Source organism: Sinocyclocheilus rhinocerous, unplaced genomic scaffold (assembly GCF_001515625.1).
Source record: "Sinocyclocheilus rhinocerous isolate Xijiao unplaced genomic scaffold, SAMN03320098_v1.1 scaffold930, whole genome shotgun sequence".
Lineage (NCBI taxonomy): Eukaryota > Metazoa > Chordata > Actinopteri > Cypriniformes > Cyprinidae > Sinocyclocheilus > Sinocyclocheilus rhinocerous.
Window position 1 is genome coordinate 385,007 of NW_015654101.1, and position 24,955 is coordinate 409,961.

At 36.5% G+C, this 24,955-nt stretch overlaps 1 protein-coding gene across 3 annotated transcripts in view; it reads left to right on the plus strand.

Moving 5' to 3' along the window:
* The window catches only part of ccdc18 (coiled-coil domain containing 18), a 28,215-nt gene extending 3,945 nt beyond the window's left edge, over window positions 1-24,270 (plus strand). For 2 of the 3 annotated variants that reach the window (XM_016523592.1, XM_016523591.1), the window contains exons 9-28: window positions 1,792-2,080; window positions 3,377-3,464; window positions 3,602-3,819; window positions 6,948-7,058; window positions 7,136-7,267; window positions 7,342-7,476; window positions 8,413-8,490; window positions 9,651-9,767; window positions 9,862-10,041; window positions 13,201-13,343; window positions 14,619-14,782; window positions 15,069-15,282; window positions 17,345-17,444; window positions 17,523-17,639; window positions 17,718-17,786; window positions 18,680-18,820; window positions 19,801-19,938; window positions 20,016-20,228; window positions 21,642-22,122; window positions 23,100-24,270. In XM_016523592.1, coding sequence (XP_016379078.1) covers window positions 1,792-2,080; window positions 3,377-3,464; window positions 3,602-3,819; window positions 6,948-7,058; window positions 7,136-7,267; window positions 7,342-7,476; window positions 8,413-8,490; window positions 9,651-9,767; window positions 9,862-10,041; window positions 13,201-13,343; window positions 14,619-14,782; window positions 15,069-15,282; window positions 17,345-17,444; window positions 17,523-17,639; window positions 17,718-17,786; window positions 18,680-18,820; window positions 19,801-19,938; window positions 20,016-20,228; window positions 21,642-22,122; window positions 23,100-23,107 — 3,136 coding nt within the window. In that variant the 3' untranslated portion in view covers window positions 23,108-24,270. The remainder of the gene's footprint in view (window positions 1-1,791; window positions 2,081-3,376; window positions 3,465-3,601; window positions 3,820-6,947; window positions 7,059-7,135; window positions 7,268-7,341; window positions 7,477-8,412; window positions 8,491-9,650; window positions 9,768-9,861; window positions 10,042-13,200; window positions 13,344-14,618; window positions 14,783-15,068; window positions 15,283-17,344; window positions 17,445-17,522; window positions 17,640-17,717; window positions 17,787-18,679; window positions 18,821-19,800; window positions 19,939-20,015; window positions 20,229-21,641; window positions 22,123-23,099) is intronic. The other variant, XM_016523593.1, reaches the window with a different exon arrangement.
* The last annotated feature ends 685 nt before the right edge of the window (window positions 24,271-24,955 follow it).

Below are 24,955 nucleotides of genomic sequence, written 5' to 3' on the forward strand. Positions count from 1 at the left end.
GCGCTACATGTAAACGATATTCTTTGTTGTATTTTCCTGTCAAAATAACAGAGTTCCATTGGAATTCTTCAGCTTTTAAGAACTGCCGGGTTCTCCGGTAGTGGGCGGAACTAATGCGCAATGAAATCTCATTGGCTTGGCGCTCACTTATTATCGTCCCTGTTTTGATTTCAGCAAATCGGTTCCAGCGAACGCACACAACCTGATTAACATTCATGAATCCAGCAGCTTGTTAATCCTTGGTGCGTTTTATATTGTTCTTACTAGTAGAATTCGTATTTTATTATTATTATTATTATTATTATTATTATTATTATTATCTTATCAGTATTATTGTTCGTTTTTGCACCAATGTAATTCCGCCGTCTTGGAAATCCGCTATGGTTATGCCATTACTAAAGAGTGGAGATCCCTCTGATTTGAATAATTATCGTCCTATTTCTAGACTACCAGTTTTAGCAAAAGTGTTTGAGTCCCTGGTAAATGACCAACTGAAAGAACACTTAGTTAAACATAATATTTTAAATGCATTTCATTCAGGATTCAGAGCAGGCCATAGTATGACAACAGCTACTACATTAGTTACAAATTATTTAATCACTGCTCTTGATAAAAGGCAGCATTGTGCCGCCTTATTTGTTGACTTGACAAAAGCATTTGACTTAGTGGATCATGCACTACTGCTACAGAGGCTTAAAGGTATAGGCCTTGGTAATTTGGCATTGAGTTGGTTTAAAAAATGGCGATTCAATTGCCAAGGTGTCCGTAGAGGGTTGATCAATGATGGTTAATATAATGTGAAAAATAATATTAGATTTTTTTTTTTGTTTGTTTTTGAAAGGTCTCTTATGCTCATCAAAGATATATTTATTTGATCAAAAATACAGCAAATTGTAATAAAAAATTACTTTTCTATTTTAATATTTTATATTGTAACATTCCTTTGATGGCAAAGCTGAATTTTTTAAACATTATTTGATTAATAGAAAGTTAGAATAAATAGAACATTTAAACATTTATCTGAAACAAAAATCTTTTGTAACATTAGAAATGTTTTTACTGTCACTTTTTAACAATTTAATGTATCCTTGCTGAACAAAAGTATTAATTTCTTTTAAAAAATCTGACCCTTTACTTTTGAACGGTAATGTATATTATATGTCAAATTAATTGACAACACTGACACAAACTACTTAGATCATTATTTCAGTATTTTAATGATAATAAAATTAAGTCACAATTATATATAGTAGATTTAAAGGAAAAGCGAATACAAAGAAATCATAATCATAATACCACTCTGCATCATATTTGCAGAATGAAATCCAATGCTTGTTTTGCACTAACTTTGGGGTGCTGATTCCAAAAATTAAAGCTGATACATTATATATATATTAGGGCTGCACGATAAATCGCATGCGATATTTAACGCGCATCTTGTCAGTAAAGCCGGTTCTTTAATCAGCGGTAAACTCTCTTAACATCCACCAGCTCCGTGATGTCGTCATTGAGGAGTGGAAGAGGACTCCAGTGGCAACCTGTGAAGTTCTGGTGAACTCCATGCCCAAGAGGGTTAAGGCAGTGCTGGAAAATAATGGTGGCCACAAAGTTCTGGTGAACTCCATGCCCAAGAGGGTTAAGGCAGTGCTGGAAAATAATAAATTTTTTGTGAGTACACCCCTCACAAAAAAAATGTGAGGGGTGTACTCACTTCTGTGAGATACTGTATATATATATAATTTGAGAAATAACTGCTCATGCTAGTTACTGCCGTTTCTGTTCTCTGATCAGTGAGCTGAAGGAGGTTCACAGCCGCTCTGAGTCTCTCTCCACTGAGCATGTGCAGCTGCAGTCTCGGGTTCAGCAGCTCTCAGATCAGCTGAAACAGCTGCAGAGGGAGCTAGCTGAGAAGGAGTTTCGGCTGCAGGAGATGGCCGGTCTGAGGAAAGAGAACGAGGACCTGCGGCTCCTCACGGCATGTCAGGAGCAGAGGGTGGCTCATGCCCACAGAGAGAAAGAACAGGACAGAGCCGAGCTGACCAGCCTAGAGAGCATATTGGACTTACTACATCTGAGAGAGGTGCTCATTAAACCCACACACACACATCCTACATAAAAGTAATTACATTTGAAAATTTGTATTGCTTTGTGCACATTTAAAGGGATAATTCACCTAAAAATGAAAGTTCTGTCCTCATTTAAAGAGCAGGTCATACGGTATTTTAAAGTGTCCTAATATTGTGTTGGAGTCCCCTACAACAGGTTTAAATTCATCTAAGGTCAGAAAACATTGTAATTTTCCTCAGAATATGCATTTAATATTCATTTGCCAATGATTTCTAAACGATTCGTTCCAAGCAAGTTCGGAGCAAACCCCTCCCTTCCATAAGCCTACTCTGCTCTGATTGGTCAGCTGGCCAAGCCTGTTGTGATTGGCACAGAGAGGAGTCCTTGAGCAAGTTAGCGAGCGCTACCATTGACAAAGCACCTTTGCATAAAACAATAATATAGTGCTCCAATCCGTTCTTATAATAATGACATAAAATACAAAAACACTAATGCTAACGAATCGTGCCCACAGCTAAAGTTTAGCTGCTAAACTGTGAACACTTAAAACAATAATGGTGGATACGTTAGCCGAGTGCTAACGTGACTAACTGGTGAAACAATACAGTTTGTAAACCAAAATATGTCTACTGCAATGTTTAAAGAACATTACACACTCGCTCTGTGCCTTAACTTTTAATCAGATCGCAGAACAGCTGTATCACAGGCGCACCAGCCTAACTAACTCGTCTCTCCCGCTTTAACCCTATAACTGCCGGTGCAGCAAAATAAACAGCAATTTCACAATGATTATAAAGTCTGTGCGCTACACTACATTCTTTATTATTAAACAAAGCTTTAAGGCCTGTTTACACCAAGAACAATAACTGTAGCGATAGCTATATTAGTGTCTACACCAACGGATGATAGTGTTCTATGTCACTATGCTTGGTCACTTTAAAGCAGAATGGATTCTGAATGGCTGTCAATGTTTTTATCATTCATCGGCTGAAATTTTTTTTTTCTGAAAGTGATTCCACCAACAGTCTTCTGTGTTTTTATGGTTGTAGTTGTGGTGTGGACTCTCTTCTGCTCTTTTCTGCTTTGTCAAAACTATATTGTTATAGTTATCATTCTTTGTGTGAACGGGCCTTTACTTACCCTCATGAAGTCCCAAACCTGTATGTCTATGTTTTATTCTGTGAATCAAAAAAGAAGATATTGGAATTTGAAAGTTATGGTGTCTAAAACATAATTTGACTTCACTGATTTTAGTTTTATGGGCAAAAACAGTTCTCTTCATGACTTTGTGGAATGACTTGTGTTTCAGAATCAGGAGGGTGCACTGTGTGTGAACCCTTGTTTGCTGCCCGACTTGTCTTACACAAGCACCACTGAATCTCTCAAAAACAAACATGGTGAGCATATAACTCTCAGCACAGGATACTGCTGCCTTCCTGAGACTGTCCACTTTCATTTATTCATGCAGTTTTTTGTATTTTGTATTGTTTTACTGGACAAACTGTTACTTTAATCTCTCCCCCTGTTCCTATAGGTGAACGTTATCAGAAACTGTTGGCGGTGCTTCAGATGGTTGAGAGGGAGAAGACCCGGCATGCCAGTGCCGCACAGGGCCTACAAGAGAGACTGACTAGAGCCCAGGAGGAGATCTCCTCGCTGCAGAACTCCATCACAGAGAGATCGTCTCACTACCAGCAGCTCCACAACCAGCTACTGGACAAGGCTACACAGGCCACCTCCTTGGAGAAAGAGGTTAGTGACCCTTCAAATCAGTGTTTCCTGTACCAGAACAGTGTCACAGTAGTTTCGTTGGTACCATGAACATTTTTGTTTTTAATTGTCTTTGCTGGCTGCATGTAAAAAATGTGAACTTGAAGCAGTGAAAAAATAATCACAAATGCTTGAAGTTTGTTTGTATGTTTATGCACTGCTTTTGGAAACATTTCACATGTGACAATGATTCTTGCTTGATAATATAGTTAAGTCAAGTAATTAATTTAAAATAAAAAATTATGTAATCTGTAATCTGTTTTTATAACATTTGACTGTATGTAGTATTATAGAAGTGAAATTTCACTACCAGTGCAGAAAGTATTTCATTATTCATTAAATATTAACTAATTAAACTTAAGGAATGGCATGTACTACTGTTCAAAAGTTTGGGAAGAGTATGTTTAAAGTCACCATGAAATCAAAATGCGAACACAACTTCGTTTTATGCCAAATTCAGTAAGGATGCATGAAATTGATTAAATTTGTATTATATTACATAGTAATCTTATGAATTATTGAAACATTTTAGAAAACAAAGAAACATTACAAAGGAAAAGAGACTTTACAAATTACTGAAATTGTAAGAATAATATTATTAGTACTTATTATATACATATATAAATGTGTGTTCACACACACACACACACATATAGATAGATAGATAGATATAGATATAGATAGATATATAATATACTGCTCAAAAAACATAAGGGAACACTTGTATCTCTTGAGAATAGAATGTGACGGTGGTCAGTGGAAGCCAAATCAACAGATTGAGGGCTAGATTCAATATCACAGAAAATCAAAGTAAAAAAAATTAAATTATAGGCTGATCGAACTTGAATTCCATCACAGCGTTTCATAATGTAAGTCAGTAGTGTTCATGGCCCCCACGTGACTGTATGCACTTCCTATGTCTGGGCATGCTCCTGATGAGATGGCGGATTGTGTCCTGGGGGGTCTCCTGCCAGACCTGGATCAGGGCAGCAGTGAGCTTCAGGGATATCAATCTGTCCAGTTAGGAAGCATAAGTGAGTGTGATTAGGGCTGCACGATAAATCGCATGCGATATTTAATGCGCATCTTGTCAGTAAAGCCGGTTCTGTAATCAGCGGTAAATATCCATCACGTGCGTGCTTTCACAGCATTTACTACACAGAGCCGTTGTTCACTTACAGGCTGCACAAAACCTTGGTGTGAATCAATTTCTCCTGCTTTGGTGCAAATGAAAGTGACAACAAGAGTGTTAGAGAGGCAACAGCAGGACAACCCCTTAAAAAGAATAGTTTTGCAGGTGGTGGCCACAGACAATTACTCTCTCCTTATCCTTCCTGGCAAATTTTTTTTTAATTGTTGAGGACAAATAAGGACTCATAAACAACTATCACAAAAAAAAAACCAGCTGTGGATAATCCAGATAACAACACAGTATTAAGAATCAAGCGTATGTAAACTTTTGAACGGAGTCATTTATAAATTTAACTATAATTTTCTCTTGTGGACTATATGTAAACATCTTATGTGAAATATCTTATTCAGGTCAGTACTAAATAAAAAATAACATGCATTTTGTATGATCCCTCTTAACATTTTGCATATACTGCAAAGTAAGTGTAAAATTTTGATCACAACTGTATATATCCAAAAGGTTCGTTTGTAGAGTTAGTTTGGTTGTCCCAAGTGACACCTATCACTCTTAAGTGGGTCACTAGTTGGATCAATCCAAGTCTGTATTAGGGCTGTGCGATTTGGGGGAAAATATAAAGTTGCGATTTTTTTTTTTTTTACAGATATTGCGATTGCGACTTGATTTGCGATTTTAAATTTGCAAAGTCAAGCTTCAGCTAAATCTTGCCAATAATGTGCAGCACAGTACGGGGCTTACAAATATTTGCTTATATTGTAACCAGTTGACCAGACTGAAATTTCTTTTACTTTTTATGTTATACTTTGGGAAAAATATTTATGTATGTACCCATGAAGGAGTGTTGTTTGATTGTTGTTGTGTTGAAGTTCATAAAAAAAAAGTAAAAAAAATTAAAAAAAAGCCTCATCTAGGGCTGCACGATAAATCGCATGCGATATTTAACGCGCATACTCAAGGCTGGCAGTCATGCATATGCTCTGGAACGGAGTAATATCGCATCCACATCGCAGGCTTTGCGATTAGGAAATCGCAACGTCTCAAATCGCGATTTCGATTCGATTTCGATTAATCGCACAGCCCTAGTCTGTATTGGAACCAGTGAACTCTTATGAACTACCTTACATTGTATAATACTGTCATCCTGGCCAAATTCGCCCATTGGCCTCTGTCCATCATGGCCTCCTAACCATCCCCATATCTACTGATTGGCTTCATCACTCTGTCTCCTCTCCACCAATAAGCTGGTGTGTGGTGGGCGTTCTGGTGCAATATGGCTGCCGTCGCATCATCCAGGTGGATGCTGCACACTGGTGGTGGTTGAGGAGATTCCCCCCTTTATGTAAAGCGCTTTGAGTGCCCAGAAAAGTGCTATATAAATGTACGGAATTATTATTATTATTATTATCTGTGCAAATAGATGAGGAGAGGCCCTTGTCCAAAACTCCCATATTCCGAAATTAACTATAATTTTTTAACTATAACCATATTCAGAAATTATGCCTTTAGCGAAATTTTTTTAGAAAGGAGACCTTGATGTAGTGTAGAGCGTTTATTCACAGCCCAATAATACAATAGAAAATTAGGGAGAGCCAAACCATCCATATTCTTTGGTTTTTGCATTTGTTTTTTTATGTCCCTGAAGTCTTACCATTCCATACTAATTGAGAATTAGAATTATCCAATGTGGAGAAAAGGGACTTTGGAATAAAAAACTAAAGTTATTTCTATTTTTAACTTTTATTTTATTTTTTTGTTGTAATAATAGTTCACAGTATTACTGCTTTTACTGTAACTTTGATCAAATAAACGCAGCCTTTGTGAACATGAGACGTTTAAAAAAATCTTACCAACCCCTAAATTTAAACAATAGTTTACCTTTCAAGTATTCCCCTCCAATTACCTATTGTTTTGAATTTTCTAGAAGTGTATTAATCTAACTGAGCAATGTTCTGTTCATTAGCTAAAAAAGAAGAGTTTGCGTGTGACTGTCCTGGAGAAACAGCTGCAGGAGAAGAGTGCTGCTTATTCACAGGCTGTAATGAAGACCAGCCAGCTTGAACAAGACCTTCTGGTAACATATACATACAAAGCAAGTAATGATTTCAAGATAAAACTGCAAATCTATACTCTGTTTCTGTGTTAAATTAGGAAAAGGCTAGCAGTATTCAGCACTACCAGTCAGTCTTGAACAAGAAACAGAGGGAATATCAGCAGACTATAGAGAAAGTCAAAACGACACAGTCACACAAATGCAAAGAACTGGAGGATAGAATTGAGGTGGTATGTATGCATTTGTGCAATAGTAATTTTATTGCACTTGTAAAAAAAATGTTAAAACAGTGTGTGTGTTTCAGCTACGGTTGTCTCTGGCTCAGAAACAGACTGAACTTGAGGAACTAGAACAAAATGTGACTGATCTTCACACAGAGAAGCAGCAGTCACAGCAGAGAGCTGCTCTTCTACAGGCTGTTGTAGATAAGCTCACTGAGGTCAGATCTCGCGTTTTATGCATACTCATTCCATGAATACAGTGGCCTTCCAAAGTCTGAGACTACATTAAAAATCTGAATCCGAATTGATCCAAATGCATTGATATGCTGTTCTACCTGCCTTATTTGCCTACCTATGCTCAGCCAATAGCGAGAGTTTGAGGCGTGGCTGCTGTACTAGTAGGCTAAACCAGATGGTGTTAAGCCAGTATGGAAAAATTAAAAGATTCCTTTACAGAACAGATGTAAAATTGGAACATTTTCCAAAATAAACAGAGATAGACAACATTTTAATGAGGGGATTTGCAAGCTTGCAGAACTCCGGAGTCCGGACTGAACAAAAAAACTCCAGTGTTTTGAGCGGTGCGTGGATTCTGACTAACTGAAACACTTCTGATTGGCCATTGTGTTCCACAAATCAACAGATATATCTGTGATTGGCTAAAATGTTCAATGCTGCAAAAACACGTAAATACAAACCTTTGATGCTCTCCAGGGCGTAAACACAAATACACATTGGAGTCTGCTGTGAGGTGGCTGCAGAGTACTTTCGTTTTGTTGTTTATGTGTTTGTTTCGTTATAAAAGTTTCATTTTTCATTCTCAACCCAGAGTTTAAAAAACCACTGGCCCACCATACCTTTAAAGTAAGAGGAAATTTGACTATTGCTTGGTCAGTAATCAAATGAAATGTGTGATATTGATCATGTGAATGTCTGTAGACATTCAGATGTTCTTGCTTCCATTCAAGCACAAGATGCTGTTTGCAGGGTTTACACTTTACATTAATTTCTAATGAAAGAAAAAATGTAATAAATTATTCAATACAAAATGTTTTACTTTACTCAGACTTTTGGACTGCACTGCAACACGTTAACTGTGAGTGATGTGAGTTTGTGTAAATCTCTCACGGAGTATGTCTTCGTTCCTTGGACAGGATTTTGAGGCAAAATCTAAAAGCAGTGAAGAGGCACTTAGAAATGTTGAAGAACAAGCTGCTGACTCTGCTTCAGTGGTGAGACTGACTAACTGTTTTTTACTTTATTTGTCTACTCAGCACTGAACAGAACAGGAGAGTATGGCATTGCATTTCTTTGTCTAAAGCAATGGTTATCACCCTTTTTGTCTCACCCATTGTCACACCCCCATTGTCCAACACGATATTCAAAGATATTTCCTTATTTCTGCTGTGATTATTACAAAGCTACATTTTTATTAACAGAACCTGGCAGTGTTGATATTTAAAATTACCTAACCATGATTCATAGTTATTGAGGTAAAAAAAAAAGTCTCAGTTTACATCTTGATTATATCCACCTTTTTCCTGAGTAACCGATGAGTGCCGCCATGATGGATTCTAACTTCCATTTGGGTGCTTTCGTGTTCCGGTCTCCATAGAAATCCATGTTAAAACAGGGTAGAAAAGATTGACTTAATTAAATTGAAACTGTGTTAAAATAATGTGTGCTCTTATCAGTTTGTTGACAAAAGCCCACGAACTATATGTGCCCTCATCTGTTTTCAATGCAGCTTACATTGGGCTGCTTCATGTCATCTATCCACACATTAAACTATGACAGGTGAGTTACTACAAAAAGACGGTGACACTGTGAAGTGTTTAAAACTATGGCGCCATGTGCTTTTTAAAACCATTTTCATAGGTTTAACATTATATTATTAGCTCGGAAAATGTTAATTTGACTAGAAACACCACATAAAAACGTACACCACGTAAAGCAGTTCCAGTCAGGTGAAACTTCCGCATTCAGGAAAAAGGTGGATATATGTCAACATTTGCTAACACATTATTAAAAGTTGTATCTGTTAATATTATTCAATGGCACCAAATAAACATGAATTAACAATGAACAGTTGTATTTTTATTAATTAACTAATTTTAAATAAATACTGTAGCAAATGTATTGCTCATTGTTAACATATTCATTAAGGAATGTTAACTAATGGGACCTTATTGTGGAGTAGGGTTGCCCAATCCTGTTTCTAGTGTCAAGTAATCATTCAGTCCTCAAAGCAGAAAGTAGTGTAGCCAGTAAGTGCATACACTGATTATTATTTAGCTGTTGAGATATAGGACAAAAACTCATGAGATTTATTACTTTATTGCACTATACTTGGTTAGGACATGGTTGTAATTTCTGTTTTGTTTCTTTCTAGGTTAGGAACCTGCAGACCGAACTGTCCTCCTGTAAAGAGGAGCTGAGTCATTACCTCCAGCAGATGGAGGAGGTAAAGAAACATCATGATAGACAACTGGAGCTGATGAACAGTGAGGTCGGTCACTAGGGCTAGGCACTTCCTCTTCCTGGGGAACATTATTTGAATGACAGTTAGTAGCTCCTGTTGCCTAATGTATGACTCTGTGTAGCATGTTTATCAGCTGTCACAGCTGCAGGAAGAGCTGAAGAGGAAATGTGTGGCTTATCAGAGCTCCAGTGAGGAGAACCTGCAGCTGCAGCACTCTATCCAGAACCAGCACACCATGTTGCAGGAGAGCACGTTACGCATCGCACAGCTGGAGGAGAGCCAGAGTCAGCTGCAGAGCCAGGTACACACACCAGGGTTCCCATGGCTCTTGAAAACCAGGAAATATCAGTGAATTTAAAAATGGTGTTTTTCAGGCCTAAGAAAGTTGTGGAAAATTATTAATGGTGGTCATGAACTGCCTTTTTTATTATTTTGTACTCTGAGGTCCCTTTATAATGTTATCAAGATTTTTACATCAGAAAAAAACACAATAATTTAGAAGTAATAGGTTATTTTCATGGTCATGCTTTTAACCCCCCTCTTCAGAACACCGCTCACATTCTCCCTCTTGTTCGCTGTCGTCGTTCAGTTCTGTATAATATGGATATAAGTCTATCTAATAATCAGATAGAACTGTTAAACAAAATAATTAAAATGTATATATTATATATATTATAACGATTGCTTTAATATTATTAGTAATAGAAAGGCAAACATTATAATTCTTTCTCATTTGCCGTCAGCATTCAGCAAACACGCATTTATAGCATTTAAACAAATCTTTGAATGACTAATGAACATTTAATTTCACAAACCTTGCAGACTTAGTCGAATCTAGTTTAGATCTTGTGAAGTGTGCATTTGTATCCTGCATAATCGCGTGTTCTCTGCGTGACGGTCGGTCCGTGTGAATTGAATGCGGACAGGAGGGAGTGCTACCTTGGCTTTATTTGAAGAAAGAAAAAAATAATATTCACACAAACTTCCCAGAATACTGAGTGCCCTGTTGGTTACAGTGTTTACTTCCTTTTTAATTAGATTTTTATTAAATATTTATTTATTTGTGAAAAATGCTTTGTCTTCTAAAGTATAAATATGTTTATTTTACACAATTATTTTTAATCCATTTTCAAATGATTTCAAATTTCTTAAATATAAATTAAAATAAATAAAATTATATCGGCTTTATATCGGCCATCGGCCACCCTGCTTTCCAAGATATCGGCATCGGCTGTCAAAAAACCCATATCGGTCGACCACTAGTTCTTACTGACGCATTCTGGAACTTCATTAAAAATAGTTCATCCACACTTTCCTAATGTTGGGATCAAAAGGAAGGCAATGCAAAGATGGTGTTTTTCCACAACTTCGTCTGGTTATCTGCGGAGCATCTTTATCGTTTGATTTCTGCATAGACCTGTGTTTGTCGCTCTCGTTTAGATCTCCTTTTAGATTTAATGTGAAATTGCTACTGCAGAAAAAACAGAGGATTTTTAGTAATGGTTATTATGCATGGCCCCAGCGTTAACTAGTCTACTCATCAGTGTTGTTTATAATGCTGAGGCTGTCTAACAGTTTACAATGTTTGCTCTCCTCAGTAGAGCTTTAAAATTCAGCATTCTGTGTAGAATTTAAATGGGTCAGATACATGTTGTGGTCTGTGCAACCTCGTGTATGTGATCCGCTCTGTTTAGTCCTGTCTCCAGATTTAAGCACACTGTGTACACTGTGGATGTTTGTGTGACACTGACTTGAAACCAGACTTCATTCACCCCAGAGTAAAAAATATTTACACTGTAGCTCTAGCTTAGAGATATCCTTAAGGCTAAGATATTCATACTAAAAGCAACAAAACTTTAAAGGGGTCCTATTATGCTCTTTTACAAAGTCTTGATTTGATGTCATGCCCCTTACCATAGCCGCCCGCAAGCTTCAGTGTAAATATTGCGTCAAAATCAAATCAATTTGACCGCGATTTAAACCCGGATGATTGTAACCACTCTAAGTTCATCTGCCTTGGGTCTCTAGTGCAGCTCAACCAGATCTTGTCCCATTCGTCGATATTTGTGATATCACAAATCCTGGAAAATATGCGTTGTAGTCCAAACGAGTCATTCGTTGTAGTTTTTGAAAAGTGATTTCTGTTAAATAAAATATCTCCTTTTAAGTGGACTTTGAGCTTTGTAACTTTGCAGATCTTTTTTATGCTCAAACAGCAACATTACAGACTAACTAAAGTTGAAAAAGTGAAAAAGCATAATAGTACCCCTTTAATATTTATTTTATGAGAACATTAAAATCTTAAGTCAGTAATCTTAGTAGTGATTATACTTTATTTATTCCTGCTCTACGTGTTGCTCTTGTATTGAGTCTGATTTGTGTGCAATTTGTTCTTTTTAGTTAGATGTTTTCAGTTGATTCTTCTTAATGAACTGATAAAAATCAGTAAATGGTTTTTAAAAATGGCTATCCAGTAATTACAAACAACTGTAAAAAAAAAAAAGAAAATTCACTGGGTGGGAATGCGTACACATACACACTTAAACTTATCTTGATGAAGATTTGGCATAGAATTCAATTGATTTCCAGTTTAGCATATACATATTATGCTAAATATCTATAAATATATAATATCTATTTCACTTACTGACTTACTGCAAAGGCGGCATCCTATCATACTCCCATGCTTGAATAAACTGAGCTCTTCAGAATGACCCTCCTCCTCATTTCTTTAAACAAATGTTTGTAAAATTAGACTGCATGCTTGATTTTATATATCTGTGACAATGGGTCTGATTAAGGTGTGTCCCAATACTTTTGTCCATATAGTTTATATAATTTCTTATTAATACAATTACTATTGTTGTTAAATGATTTATGTTTTCATTTTAACAAGACCACATGTCTGGGTGTGCTTGTTTCATACAAAATTAAGCTATATGATATTACTCACACACTCAACAAACCTTCAAATTTAGGTCACATTGTTAGGCTTCACGTTAGAAAAATTTCAGACATAGCTTATATTCTGACTAGCAGACACTTTTTATTATAAGAAACATAAAACTATAGAATCAATTCTGATACGAGTAACTGATCAAACATCATAGCATATATCATTTCGGTCTGATCATTTTTGCATAAAGTCATTCATGTGTTTGAAGATATGTATAGTTGTGCCTAAGGGTTGTTCTGCTCCAGCACAAAACAAGCTTTTTTCCAGTAAAAAAAACCCTTTGTACTGAACTGATAGTTAATAGTTACTAAATAGCAAGTGCATGTCAACTTATTCTCCTATTATTCACCCTTTTGCTAATGTACAGGCCATGGCTCACTTTAATTTAAATAAAGTTAGGAAAAAAGCAAAAACGGGTTACACAATAATCTCATGACTTTACTGCATGAAAAAAATAATCTCATCTTTATCGATATTGGGACAATATCTACTGATTGCCCACAGGTGTCCCAGTTGGAACAAGATTTGGAGAAGGAGCGCACTGCCTTATCTCAGGCTCTGAGGAAAAGAGAGAGACTGGTGGAGGAGGCCACTCAGGAGGTGCAGAAGAAGGAGAGGCAGGCCGCAGAGCTCTCCGGCTCCATAACGTGAGACCACCTGGCATTTCAGTTCATTAATTTACCTTTTGTATTGCAGGAATATTTCTTCAGCATTCATTTTTGTGTACCACTGCAAATAGAATGCTCAAAACATGTTTATGGGTTCCTACGCAGCATGGAAAAGTATGAAATTTGATTTGTGTTTTCCAGGGCTGCGTTTTCCAAAAGCATTGGTTTCAATAGGTCTACGATGTACTTAAAGGGTTAGTTGACCCAAAGATGAAAATTAGGCTGCGTTTTACTCACCCCCGAGGCATCCTAGGTGTATATGACTTTCTTCTTTCAGACGAATCCAGTCAGAGTTATATTAAAAATTGTCCGCTCCCGGAACTGCTTCTGTGTACAACTGCTGGCGCAAGTTAGATTAAAGTGATTATTACGTTTTGAATATGGATATTTTTCTTACAAAAATGCATAGATTCGCTACAGGAGGCCTTTGTTCACCCCCCGGAGCCGTGTGAGACACTTTTTTTTTTTTTTGCATGGGCGCTTTTTATTTAACTTCTTTTGGACTGAAGCAATGCAACACCCGCTGACTGCAATGATAGAGCTTGAAAGATCAAAGACAATTTTTAATATAACTCCGTCTGAAAGAAGAAAGTCATATACACCTAGGATGCCTCGGGGGTGAGTAAAATGCAGCCTAATTTTCATTTTTGGGTGAACTAACCCTTTAAGTTTACGATGCTTTTGGGAAATGCAGCCCAGGTCTGGATAAGTATGGAAAAAAGAAAACCGAGTATGGAAATATGTTTGTATTTTCAGACTATTGCCCCTATTCTATTTTCAAAAATATAAAACAGAACTTCTAAAAAAAAATGTATAATACAAGCATAGTGTTTTTTTATGAAAGTGTGAAAGCATATGACTGAAGAAATTACTAGAAAATGTTTGTTGGCTTCAGTTTGCCTCAGTTGTAACACTGAACTTTTTTTATGAGACTTGTCCTGAGGGTGTCCCTTGAGATGATCTTATGACTGTTTAATGGCTTCAAAGCCTTTGTGTCCCTAGCCACTCCCGCTAAACTTTTTCTCTATATATATACTACAACAGCAAATTATTTTAGCTGAGGAAGAAAGTGCTTCACATAGTGGCTGTTCACATAAAAGCCAGATCTAGACAACTAGGATTTTCATATCTTGATTTTCTGTCATTTCTTTTAAGGTCAGTTATATTTTACCTATAGTCACGTCCGTACAGCAACTGGACATTAATAAAAGCACTGAGGAAAAGATAGTAATGTTAAGCTGTGTGTTTTTTCAGGCAGCTGAGTTCAGAGATGAGTAAGTGTCGAGTGGAGCTGTCAGACATGGAGCTGGAGCTGTTGCGTTTGAGGAGAGACAGCAACACGAAAGCCTCTCAGCTTAATCAGATGGAGGAGACACTCAAGGAAACCAAAGGCCTACTGGATAAGAAGAGTGAAATTGGTATGCAGCGCCAGTGACCACCAACAAAACTATAATGGGCATAAACGTCTGAGTTGTACTTAAACCTAAGCCTCTTAAAAAGTGAGAATTTAAGAATTATCAGCTGACACTCATTGGGGTTTGCAAACCTCACTTTAAGAAAAGTTTACCCAAAGGTGGGTTGAACCTCACAAGGAGACGCCCATAGTCTAGTCTAGTCTAGTCCAGTCTAGTCTACAACTCTGAGGAAGATGAGATGAATAATTTTTTAATAATATTCTTATGTTTTCTTGTCTATGTGTTTCAGTTATGGACCTTGAAGAGAAGCTCCACCGCAGTGAGATGGACAGGAGGAATTCACTGCAGCGGGCGCAGTTGCTTGAGGGACAGTTGCAGGAAGTGCGTGGAGAGCTTGCAGATACCCTGGACCACCTGCAGGAGCTCAGAGACTTGCTGCAGCGGACACAGTTGACGTCAGACCAACAGCAAGCAACCATCGATAAATTAGCTGCTGAGCTCAGGTGAGCTGCTCCATCGCCTTGCTATGACTGCTGGGAAGCCACAGCAGTCCATCCATCATTGGATATGCAGAATTTCTGAGGTTTCTAACATCCTTACTCATGTTTGGCTGAGGACAGCCTAAATTGAGCACGTTGTGTTGTTGTTTATATGCCTCTGAAAGAGATTATGAGGGATCTGTAAAGGCCTCAAAACACATTTTGTGTTTTTAGAAAACCTTCATACCATATTGTTATATGGGATGCACAAAAGGATAAATATTTCCTTGTAAATACCCGCTGATGGTTGCATCCTGGTTTTTCTTTCGTTCTTCTTGATGGACATTAATGGTGGATGTCTCAGCAGAGACCTGTGAAATCATTCCATTTTCTTTTTATTTCTTAAACCCAATTTCCAACATTTCATACATGTTTTTTTATGTATAAATATAGTATATGCACTTTGAAAATACAAACCACATTATGCTGCTCTAATATAATACTTGTCTAAATCAATTTTTTTAATTATAAATATGAGCCTTTATAACTTCTATTTATTGTTTTTTTCTTTTAGTAATGTGTTATGTATTATAATGTGATAATATAATTTATTGGTTTAGATTAAACTAAATTCACTATTTTAGTTTTTTTTAGTTTTTGTACAATGAGTGTCCATATATTGATCAATCTGTGTCCCAGTAGTCTACGAGATTTGTAGATTTAAACAAATTATATATATACTTGCATTTAAAAGTTTAGGGTCAATGAGATTTTTTATTAATTCTTTTATTCAGTATTAATAATGGAATAATTTTATTCAGCAATGCATTAAATCGAAAAGTGACAGTAAAAATGCATAAAATGTTACAAAAGATTTCTATTTCAAATAAGTGTTGTTCTTTTGAACTTTCTATTCATCAAAATATCCTGAAAAACATGTTCAGAGTTTTCACAAAAATATTAAGCAGCATAACTTCTGAAGGGTCATGTGACACTGAAGACTGGAGTAATGGCTTCTGAAATTTCAGCTTTGTTATCACAGGAATAAATGACACTATAGGGTTATTCTAAAGTGTAACAATATTCCACATTTTCAATCAAAAGCCTCAGAGACTTCATAAGAAAAGACTTAATAGCACAAGAGACCGCCTTCAAAAACATTAAAAGTCTTTCTGACCCCCAAAATTCAGTGTCGGCTACAACTCAAGCAATTGTTCCATTCTTCAGAATGTTGTCAGTTTGATCTAATCATGGTCAAAACAAACACACACATTCACAACTTCACCCCACCTCAAATATATTCAGTCAAGCCACAGTAGTGCTTCATAACAGAATTTGTCATCATAAATATACATTTTGTTGAAATGCGCCACATTTACCCAACCTTCACCCATTTCTGGGAGTACTACAACAAAAATCATTACAACTACAACAATCAAATGATTTTTATCCATAAGTCTAACTTTTACGAAAGTTATAATCACAGAACATATCCACACAACTCACCATATATGATTCTCTACGTTCATGTACTTTTTCATCATGTGTTTGTGAACAGTAGTATGCTATGTTCCCAGTGTTGCACACTGGACTCAAAACAGAGCTAAGCGTACTCAGTCACATTTAATAACATTAGCAGTGTATTGTGGCATCTGTTAATATTGGTTTGTAACAGAGCTGCAAAATTATTATTTTGTACCTCATTGAACAAATTCAAAACCTCATGCACATGTAGATCTGTACTTTTAGTATTGTGAGGTAGCTCGTCACCAGTTAAAAATGAAGTGTGTAATTTCTGCATCAAATGCAATTGACAAAATCATGACCAGTCTCCCCATCAGTCTATTTGACTGTATCAAATAAATACAGTTAAATAAAGTCCCTTCAAGCCAGACAGGATGGTTAAACAAACTCTTATATATTTATAGTTGTCTTTGCATATAGGATGGAAAAGACATATTTTAACCTAGAGAAATTGCACATATCTTTAGCTTTGTTCTAATCTATTCTAAATCTAATGCAAGCAAAAAATAAATGGATGAATGAATAAATAATCATTTTCTCTATCATTGAATGCGTTTTACAGAGAGAGTCAGAGGGAGCTGGAGGAGAGGAACCATGAGGTGCTGGATCTGGACAGTGCTCTGAAAGAAAGACAGGGGGAGCTACAGCAGAGAGCGCAGCTGGTACCACACATAAACATGAACAAGATCTCCATTGCCTCCATGTCTCCACTCTACTAAAGCATTGTGTTCTCTCTTGAGTTGGGACAGCTGGACGTGGCCATTAAAGAGCATAAGCTGGAGATGGAGAAGAATGTGGAGTATTTACAGGAAGCTCTGGAGAAGAGCCAGAAAGAGCTTAGAGAGAAGGACCAGCAGGTGAGTCATTGAGAGTGACCACAGATGAGTTTGTTAATGGACAAATGTACTGATGAGGTCTCGTTGCTCTCTGGGCAGATGCAGTTCTTGATGGAGAGGCTGGAGATGCTGAAGTCGCAGATTCAGGTTAAGGAGGACCTGGAGAGGGTACGGCACATGTTTGAACTATAGTGAGGAGAGAGTAGAATTTTTTTACCCTGTATTTAACAAGGTAAAGTGTGTAATCTCACAAATCATGTCAAAAGCACGCCCAGGTCCATGCCATTTTCACCCGAAAATCAAAATCAGACTCTGAACATTTACTTTTACTTTTACTTAAAGTTTAAGGAGGAGATTTGAGCCAGCAACCCTCTGAAAATTTGAATAATACATTACATGACAAGCAGAAGTAACAGTGTTACAACATTAAACTCTTGCTATACAGAAATTAAGCCACACCAACAGGTTGTGTTGTAACACTTATCTTCAAAGGACATTGTTAGAGTTATTTCTTTTTCTTATTTTATCATGGGTGCCATGTCATTCTGACAAACAATAATTTTATCAATCTTAGAGCTCAACATAATCTTGTGCAAGTATGCATGCTTGCTGTATGGTCTGAAAATTGCCAAAAAAAATTACTGAGTAAAGGCCCGTTCACACCAAGGACGATAACTATAAAGATAACGATAAAGATATAGTTCTAAAAATCGTTCTCAATATTAAAGAATAGCAGAGTCCACACCACAACTATAACGATAAAGACAAAGAGAAACGATATCGTTGGAATCACTTTCAAAACTATTTTTTCCCAGATGATGAACGATAAAAAAATCGTCAGCCAATCAGAATCCATCCTGCTGTAACGAGCTCAAGAATTTAAAGCGGCAGACGCATGTGCGCTTAGAATAAACGGATGATATCGTTTGCTGGTGTGGACGCTAATATCGTTATCTTTATAGTTATCTTTTATAGTTATCGTTCTTGGTGTGAACGGGGCTTAAGCCTTTCAATTGCATTGTTTAGTCTCAACTTATATTGTGTGTCTGTGCGTGTGTCAGGATGCTCTTGAACATGGCCAGCAGCTGCGTGTGTATCGTGAGCAGCTCCAGAAGACGGTGCAGGAGCAACAGGAAGCACATTCACACTGTGAATCTCTGAATAGACAGATAAATGAAGTCACCCAGCAAGCACTTCAGAAGGTGAAATGTCTGCAGCTTTAAACTTATGCACTTATGTTCACTCCACGCTTTAGGGTCTCAGTGAGTGTTTACATGCACATTCTTAAAACAAGTATGCTTAAACCAATGTGTGGTCATGTAAACTCATTAAAATAATTTTCTTTAGAGGAGGAATACATACTAAAATACATTCTAAAAATATATTCTCATATCATGCAGCTAAAGGACTTCTCCTTTAGTGGTGTAGTCGTACAAACTTTGAGACATTGCTGGTCATTCAGTGTTGCCATTAAAAACAACAAAAAACAATAATACTGATAAGAATACTAATAACAATATAAAACGCACTAAGATCTGATGAGCTGCTGGGTTAATGAACATTAATCATGTTTTTAGTGGTGCGTCAAATGCACTGCACATCGATTGAAATGAATTGGAATAAAGAATGGAATAATGCACAAGCACTCATAGAGCTCAAGATGTGATTTACTCACATTTTAGTGGGTTGAATGAGTCCTTACAAGTTTCCCACTGACATTTTGGAATACTCTTTTTATATGTTTTATGTAACATCTGGATAGAATACTCTGAGAGGAATACGTACTTCTGTTTTATTTACAAAAAGAAGAAAAAAAGTCTTGTAAACAACACAGGTTCTTGCATTGCCTGGTTATTGGTTTGCATGTAAACAGGTAAAACGAGTTATTTTAATAAACTGAATTTAGTAGTTATCAGTGTAAGTGTTGTGGGTATGGTGTGCTCTCAGTTGGATGTGTGACTTTAGAAAAATAAGAGATTTAAATTTAAAATTCCGTTATCTCACGCCTGCAATTTACACTTTGAGAACATGTATGGTGTAACATCAGTCTTTAGCTTAGTGGCACGTCAGTACATTGTTTATGAGCAGATCAATGAAAGTTACCTTTTAATGAGCTGTCTCTCAGATTCTTGAGTTTTCTCAGGGCCTGATGGTCCTTAACCTGTTTGTTGTTTTTCTGTAGGAGAAAGAAGTTCATCAGCTGCGAGAAGAGATGTCTGTGATGGAGAAGCGTTCTACACATGCAGAGGTCAGACTCCAGGCCACCATTACTACCCTGCAGCAGGAGCTTGAGCAGCAGAGAGAGGAGCACCACAAAGAGGTTTGGAGAAACAGAAAATTTGTCATGGGACAGTTGAGCTGGTTTGCTGGGTCTGACCCTCTCTCTCTGCCTTCCAGCTTTCAGCTCTCCAGCAGACGCGTGGGCAGCTGCTGGAGGTGTCGGATCAGATCTCCAGCAGCTTGCGTAATTCTCAGGAGCAGCTGAGCCAGCGGCTGCAACTGGCCCGAGACCAGCTTGAAGAGGCTAGATCTACCTCTGCTCGCCTACACGCTGAGCTTCACAGCAAAGAACAGCTCCTACAGAATGCTAATGAGACCCTGCTTATCAAGGTGCATGACTCACTGGATGGTGTCTTACAAAACCACTACATACAACAGTTCCATATTACGTTTATATTAAACATCCATACTTTCTCCAAAACTGCTTGCCCAATAGATGCTGGAGCCTATCCCAGCATTTTGGACTGATGACAAGGAAACAAACTGGCCAGTCCACCACAGGGATTTTATTAAAGATTTTACATATAAAAACAGTTAATTTCTAGAGTTATACTGTGAGGAAAGTGCATGTACAAGCAACAGTATGGTACAATTTGGATTACAATCTAATCTAGTTGTTTTTTTTTTTTCTCGATTAAAACGTGTTTTTGTTTTTCACTGTGCTTGTTTGTAGGGCTGCACATAATGGGCAAAAGTTTAGTCATTTATAATGACTAATAATAATATACAAATATTTAAAAAGATGCAATATTACTATTGTAATGTTTCTCTGTAAAATAAAATGTATTAGTATAATAGTATTTGAGAACAATTTTGTAATACATTTTTATAATAATAATAATTAATTAATATAATTATAAATGTGATTGATAATATAATATATAATTTATTAATAATGTATTGTTATTATTGTTGTTTTATTGTTCTTAAAAAGTTAAGAAAATAAGAAATTACTATTATAATATTTGTAAAAAATAAACAGTATTTATGAAAATAATTAAAAATCTTTTAATAATAATTTTATAAAAATATAATAATCATTGTCCGCTGTGATAGCCTTGTGTATAGAGCGCCAATATTTAGCACAACTGTGCTCGTGGCGACCAGAGTTCGATTCCCGTCTCGATCCCACCCCCCTCTCTTCACCCAATGCTTTCCTGTCTGCCCTTTACTGGCCTATCAAAAAAAGGAATAAAAGCTCATAAATGTGACTTTAAAGAATAAAAAAATATATAATAATCATTAATGCAAATACTACTTTTACTACTACTACTTCTTTTTATTATTATTAAAATATTATTATTTAAGGACTGAGTCCAGTTCACACTTGAATCTGATATTGGCCACATTTAAAAAAAATAATAATTTGAACAGCCAAACAAAATAATTGGATATAAGTAATAAATTCAAATTGAACATTATGTCTTGAAGTGTGAACAAGGAATGGGTAGAAATTAAGGATATATATATTGTGGAAGAATTTACTCTCATTTTGAGACTTAAAAAGGATCTATTTTAACATATTGGGAGAAATGGACTGAGTACTGTAAAGTAAACAATAATCAGTGTCTTTCAATCTGTAAACATACATTTGCCTTAAAAGCCGACTGTATACCCTTTTTTTAAACAAATAAATGAATAAATAAACTGTCTCACTAGGTTGTGGAACAAAGCTAATGTATGATTTTTAATAATCACTTTTTTGTGAGTTTTTCCCTCACTCCTTATACTGTGTTTTCTTAGGAGTCAGAGATCACCCGTCTTCAAGCCAAGCTCTCCAGCTTCGAAAGGGCCACAGAACTACACAACATCACACTTCGTCACAAACCCAGCACTCCTCCCCCCCTCTCTCCTCCTCTCAAAGACTCTATTCTTCATGGCTCCACGCCCTCCTCTCACAAAAACACTTCAGCACGTTCCAGCATCTCCTCCTGGCAGAACACCTTCTCTGACACCTCTGTGGAGCTTTCAGACAGTTTGAAAGCCAGTGTACAGGCTGCAATGCTGCTGCCCCCCTCCCCAGACCAGACCTGGCAGGGTCTGAGCACCCATGAGGCCACCTCCGCTACAGACATGTCCTTTAATCCACTCACATACATGCTGGACCAAGAGCAGCCAGAAGAACCAGATCTAGACTCTCTATCAGGTATGCTGAGGTTTGTTAACCAGACTCTGGCCCTCCAAGAGCAACAATCCCTCTGTGACACCAGCACCCACAAAACAGGCAAGTAACATGACTGCATGTAAACACTTTTATAATATCTAGTGTACACAATGGAGTGGATTTTTAAATGTTTATTAACTTAATATCGCTCATACTTAAAAGGATAGTTCACCCTAAAATGAAAATTCTGTCATCATTTCTTTCTTTGGTGGAGCACAAAAAAGATTTTTGTCCATAAAATGAAAGTCAGTGAGGTCCAATGTTGTTTTGGACCCCAGTGACTTTCACTATATATACAAAATAGTTGAAACATTCCTTAAAATACACCACTGTTCAAAGGTATGGGGTCAGTGATCTTTTTTTAATACTTTAATGCAGCAAAGTTGCATTAAGTTAATCAAAAACGATAGTAAAGACATTTATAATGGTACAAAAGTTTTCTATTTTAAATAAATGCTGCTATTTTGAACTTTTTATTCATCAAAGATTTCTAAACGTATTATTACTGTTCATGGTTTTGACAAAAATATTAAGCACACAACTGTTTTCAAAATTGGTAATAATAAGAAATGTTTCTTGAGCACCAAATCAGTATATTATAGTGATTTCTGAAGGATTATGTGACAATGAAGACTGGAGTAATGGAGTAATATAGTTCTAATAAACACTTATATTAAGTTTATTAAAATAACAGAAAAAAACTATTTTAAATTGTAATAATATTTCACAATATTAGAGTTTTCTATTGGTTTTATAGAATAATTGCAGCCGTAATGAGCATAAGAGGCTTCTTTCAAAAACATCAACACCAACCCTAAACTTTTGAATGGTTGCGTATCTTGTGTTTCTCAAAAGAAAGTCATACGTGTTTAAAACCACATGAGGATGAGTAAATTTTGAGTGAACTCATTCATTTTGCTCCTTTGATTTGGGCCTGCAAGCCACCACTTAGCCACCCTAGCAACTGCATAGCAACAAACTAAAAACACTCAAAACACAGTTTTTCTGAAAATCAAAAACTTTTACTTTTCCTGCAGGAACATAATGAGGTGGCAGCTGTACTGTGTCTGTCCTTACAGGAGAACCCATCAACTAATGATATTCCTGAAGTCTTTACCGAATAAATGCACAGAGGTCCAAAACCTGCTGATTCGTTCATTTTGCCCTGAGCTACTAGATGATTTTTGTATGAAGCCTAAATGTTACATTTAACCTCAGTTCAGTTGTGAATCAGTTTGGTAGAGCTGTTTGAGCTTGTCCAGTAGCATGATCAAACATGTCCCGACTGAATTTGAAATGTCCTTTTCAGTGGTGTTTTTGTATTTAGGTATATATTTTAGTTTTACATTTTATGATACTAATTTATACAATTTCTTATGTGAATGATTGATTGATTGATTCTTAATAAATCTTTAGATATTCAGAAACATCTCTTTGCTTTCATGCCAAACTGTCATGCTAAACCTTTTTTTCTTTACACCAAAGTCATCTATATAGCACGTTAACAGGAAGTGTGCCATAGTTTAAATGAACTAAGTTAATATGTGTCAACACGCAGCCTTTTAATAATAACTGTGTATTTGCATATGTTTACACTCATGCGTGTGTTTACACAGGCCCATTGTTTAATGATACAACAACTAGTGTGTCATATTTGCTGGGGGTGGAGATGTATTTGCTGCTCAGAGATGGGCTGACAGGTCTATTGTGTCTGTTTTTGTAACCAGCGAGCACTCCTAGAGTCCAGGTGTGTAATTTAACATAATTTTAGGAGGAAGTCAAGAGCTTTATTGCCATTGTGCGGATACAACTATATTAAATAAAGATTAAACGAAGAACTTGTAATAACAAAATCAGATCTCCTCAGAAGATGTTCCAAATGTTAAGTATATGCAAAAGCATGGTAAAAAATGTACATAAAAATGAGGACACTAGCAAAGCATCGCTTCTTCTGTTTTCTCTCATTATGCTGAAGAAGGCATTTGCATGCATACAAGAGGCTTTGGTTTGCAGTGAAGAGGATGTGGTCAAAGATTGGTGATTTATAGCAGCACGCTCACGCTATGTGCACGTTCCGAGAACTCTCTTATCTGGAAACCCCTCATAACTTAGTTCATTTCTTTAAATATATTGACTAAACATAGTTAGTAAGAAGATTAAAACATTGTTTAAAACATGTACTGTAAATGCCTGTATGATGTGGATCTAATAGACATGAAGGACAGAGTTGGTGCTTCTGTCTGCATTAAACGCTGATCTTGTTGCGTGTGGCTTTTAGAGTTCTGTGGTGTTTAGGGCAGAAACCATACTGTTTCAGTCCTTTCAAAGCAGGAACATCTGGTTTTCTGGTACACGACTCTCGTGAAAAAGAACAGTACGTAATTTCATTGAATGTCTACTTGTAACATATATTTTTAAAACCGTACCTGCAGATAATTTAATAAAGAAATAAAAGGCCACCTAAATATACACATTCAAGACTTGTTTACGGATAACTGTTAAGTCTCTGAAAACACTTGTAGATGCCTAGAGTATGCTGATTGAAGTTTAGATGATTGTCCAACGTAGCGCCAAGGTATCTGAAATGCTCCCTTTCAACCATCTCTGTTAATGATAATATTGTAAGGGTGGATGGGTGCATACTAAAGCACATGTAAAGTACTTGATTATAATTTAACTGTAGAGTGTTATTCAATATTATGTTTAAAGGTGTGTTTAAAGATGTGATCTGATATCTTTACAGTATATCAGAAAACGGATGTAGAAAAGTTTACTTTGTGCTCCACATGCTTTATCATCTTGTACACTTCCTCTTATCTTTTCCTTTTTTTTTTTTTTTTTTTAAACAGATCTTACAATATCTATAACAATTACAACAGAATTTTTACGGCCT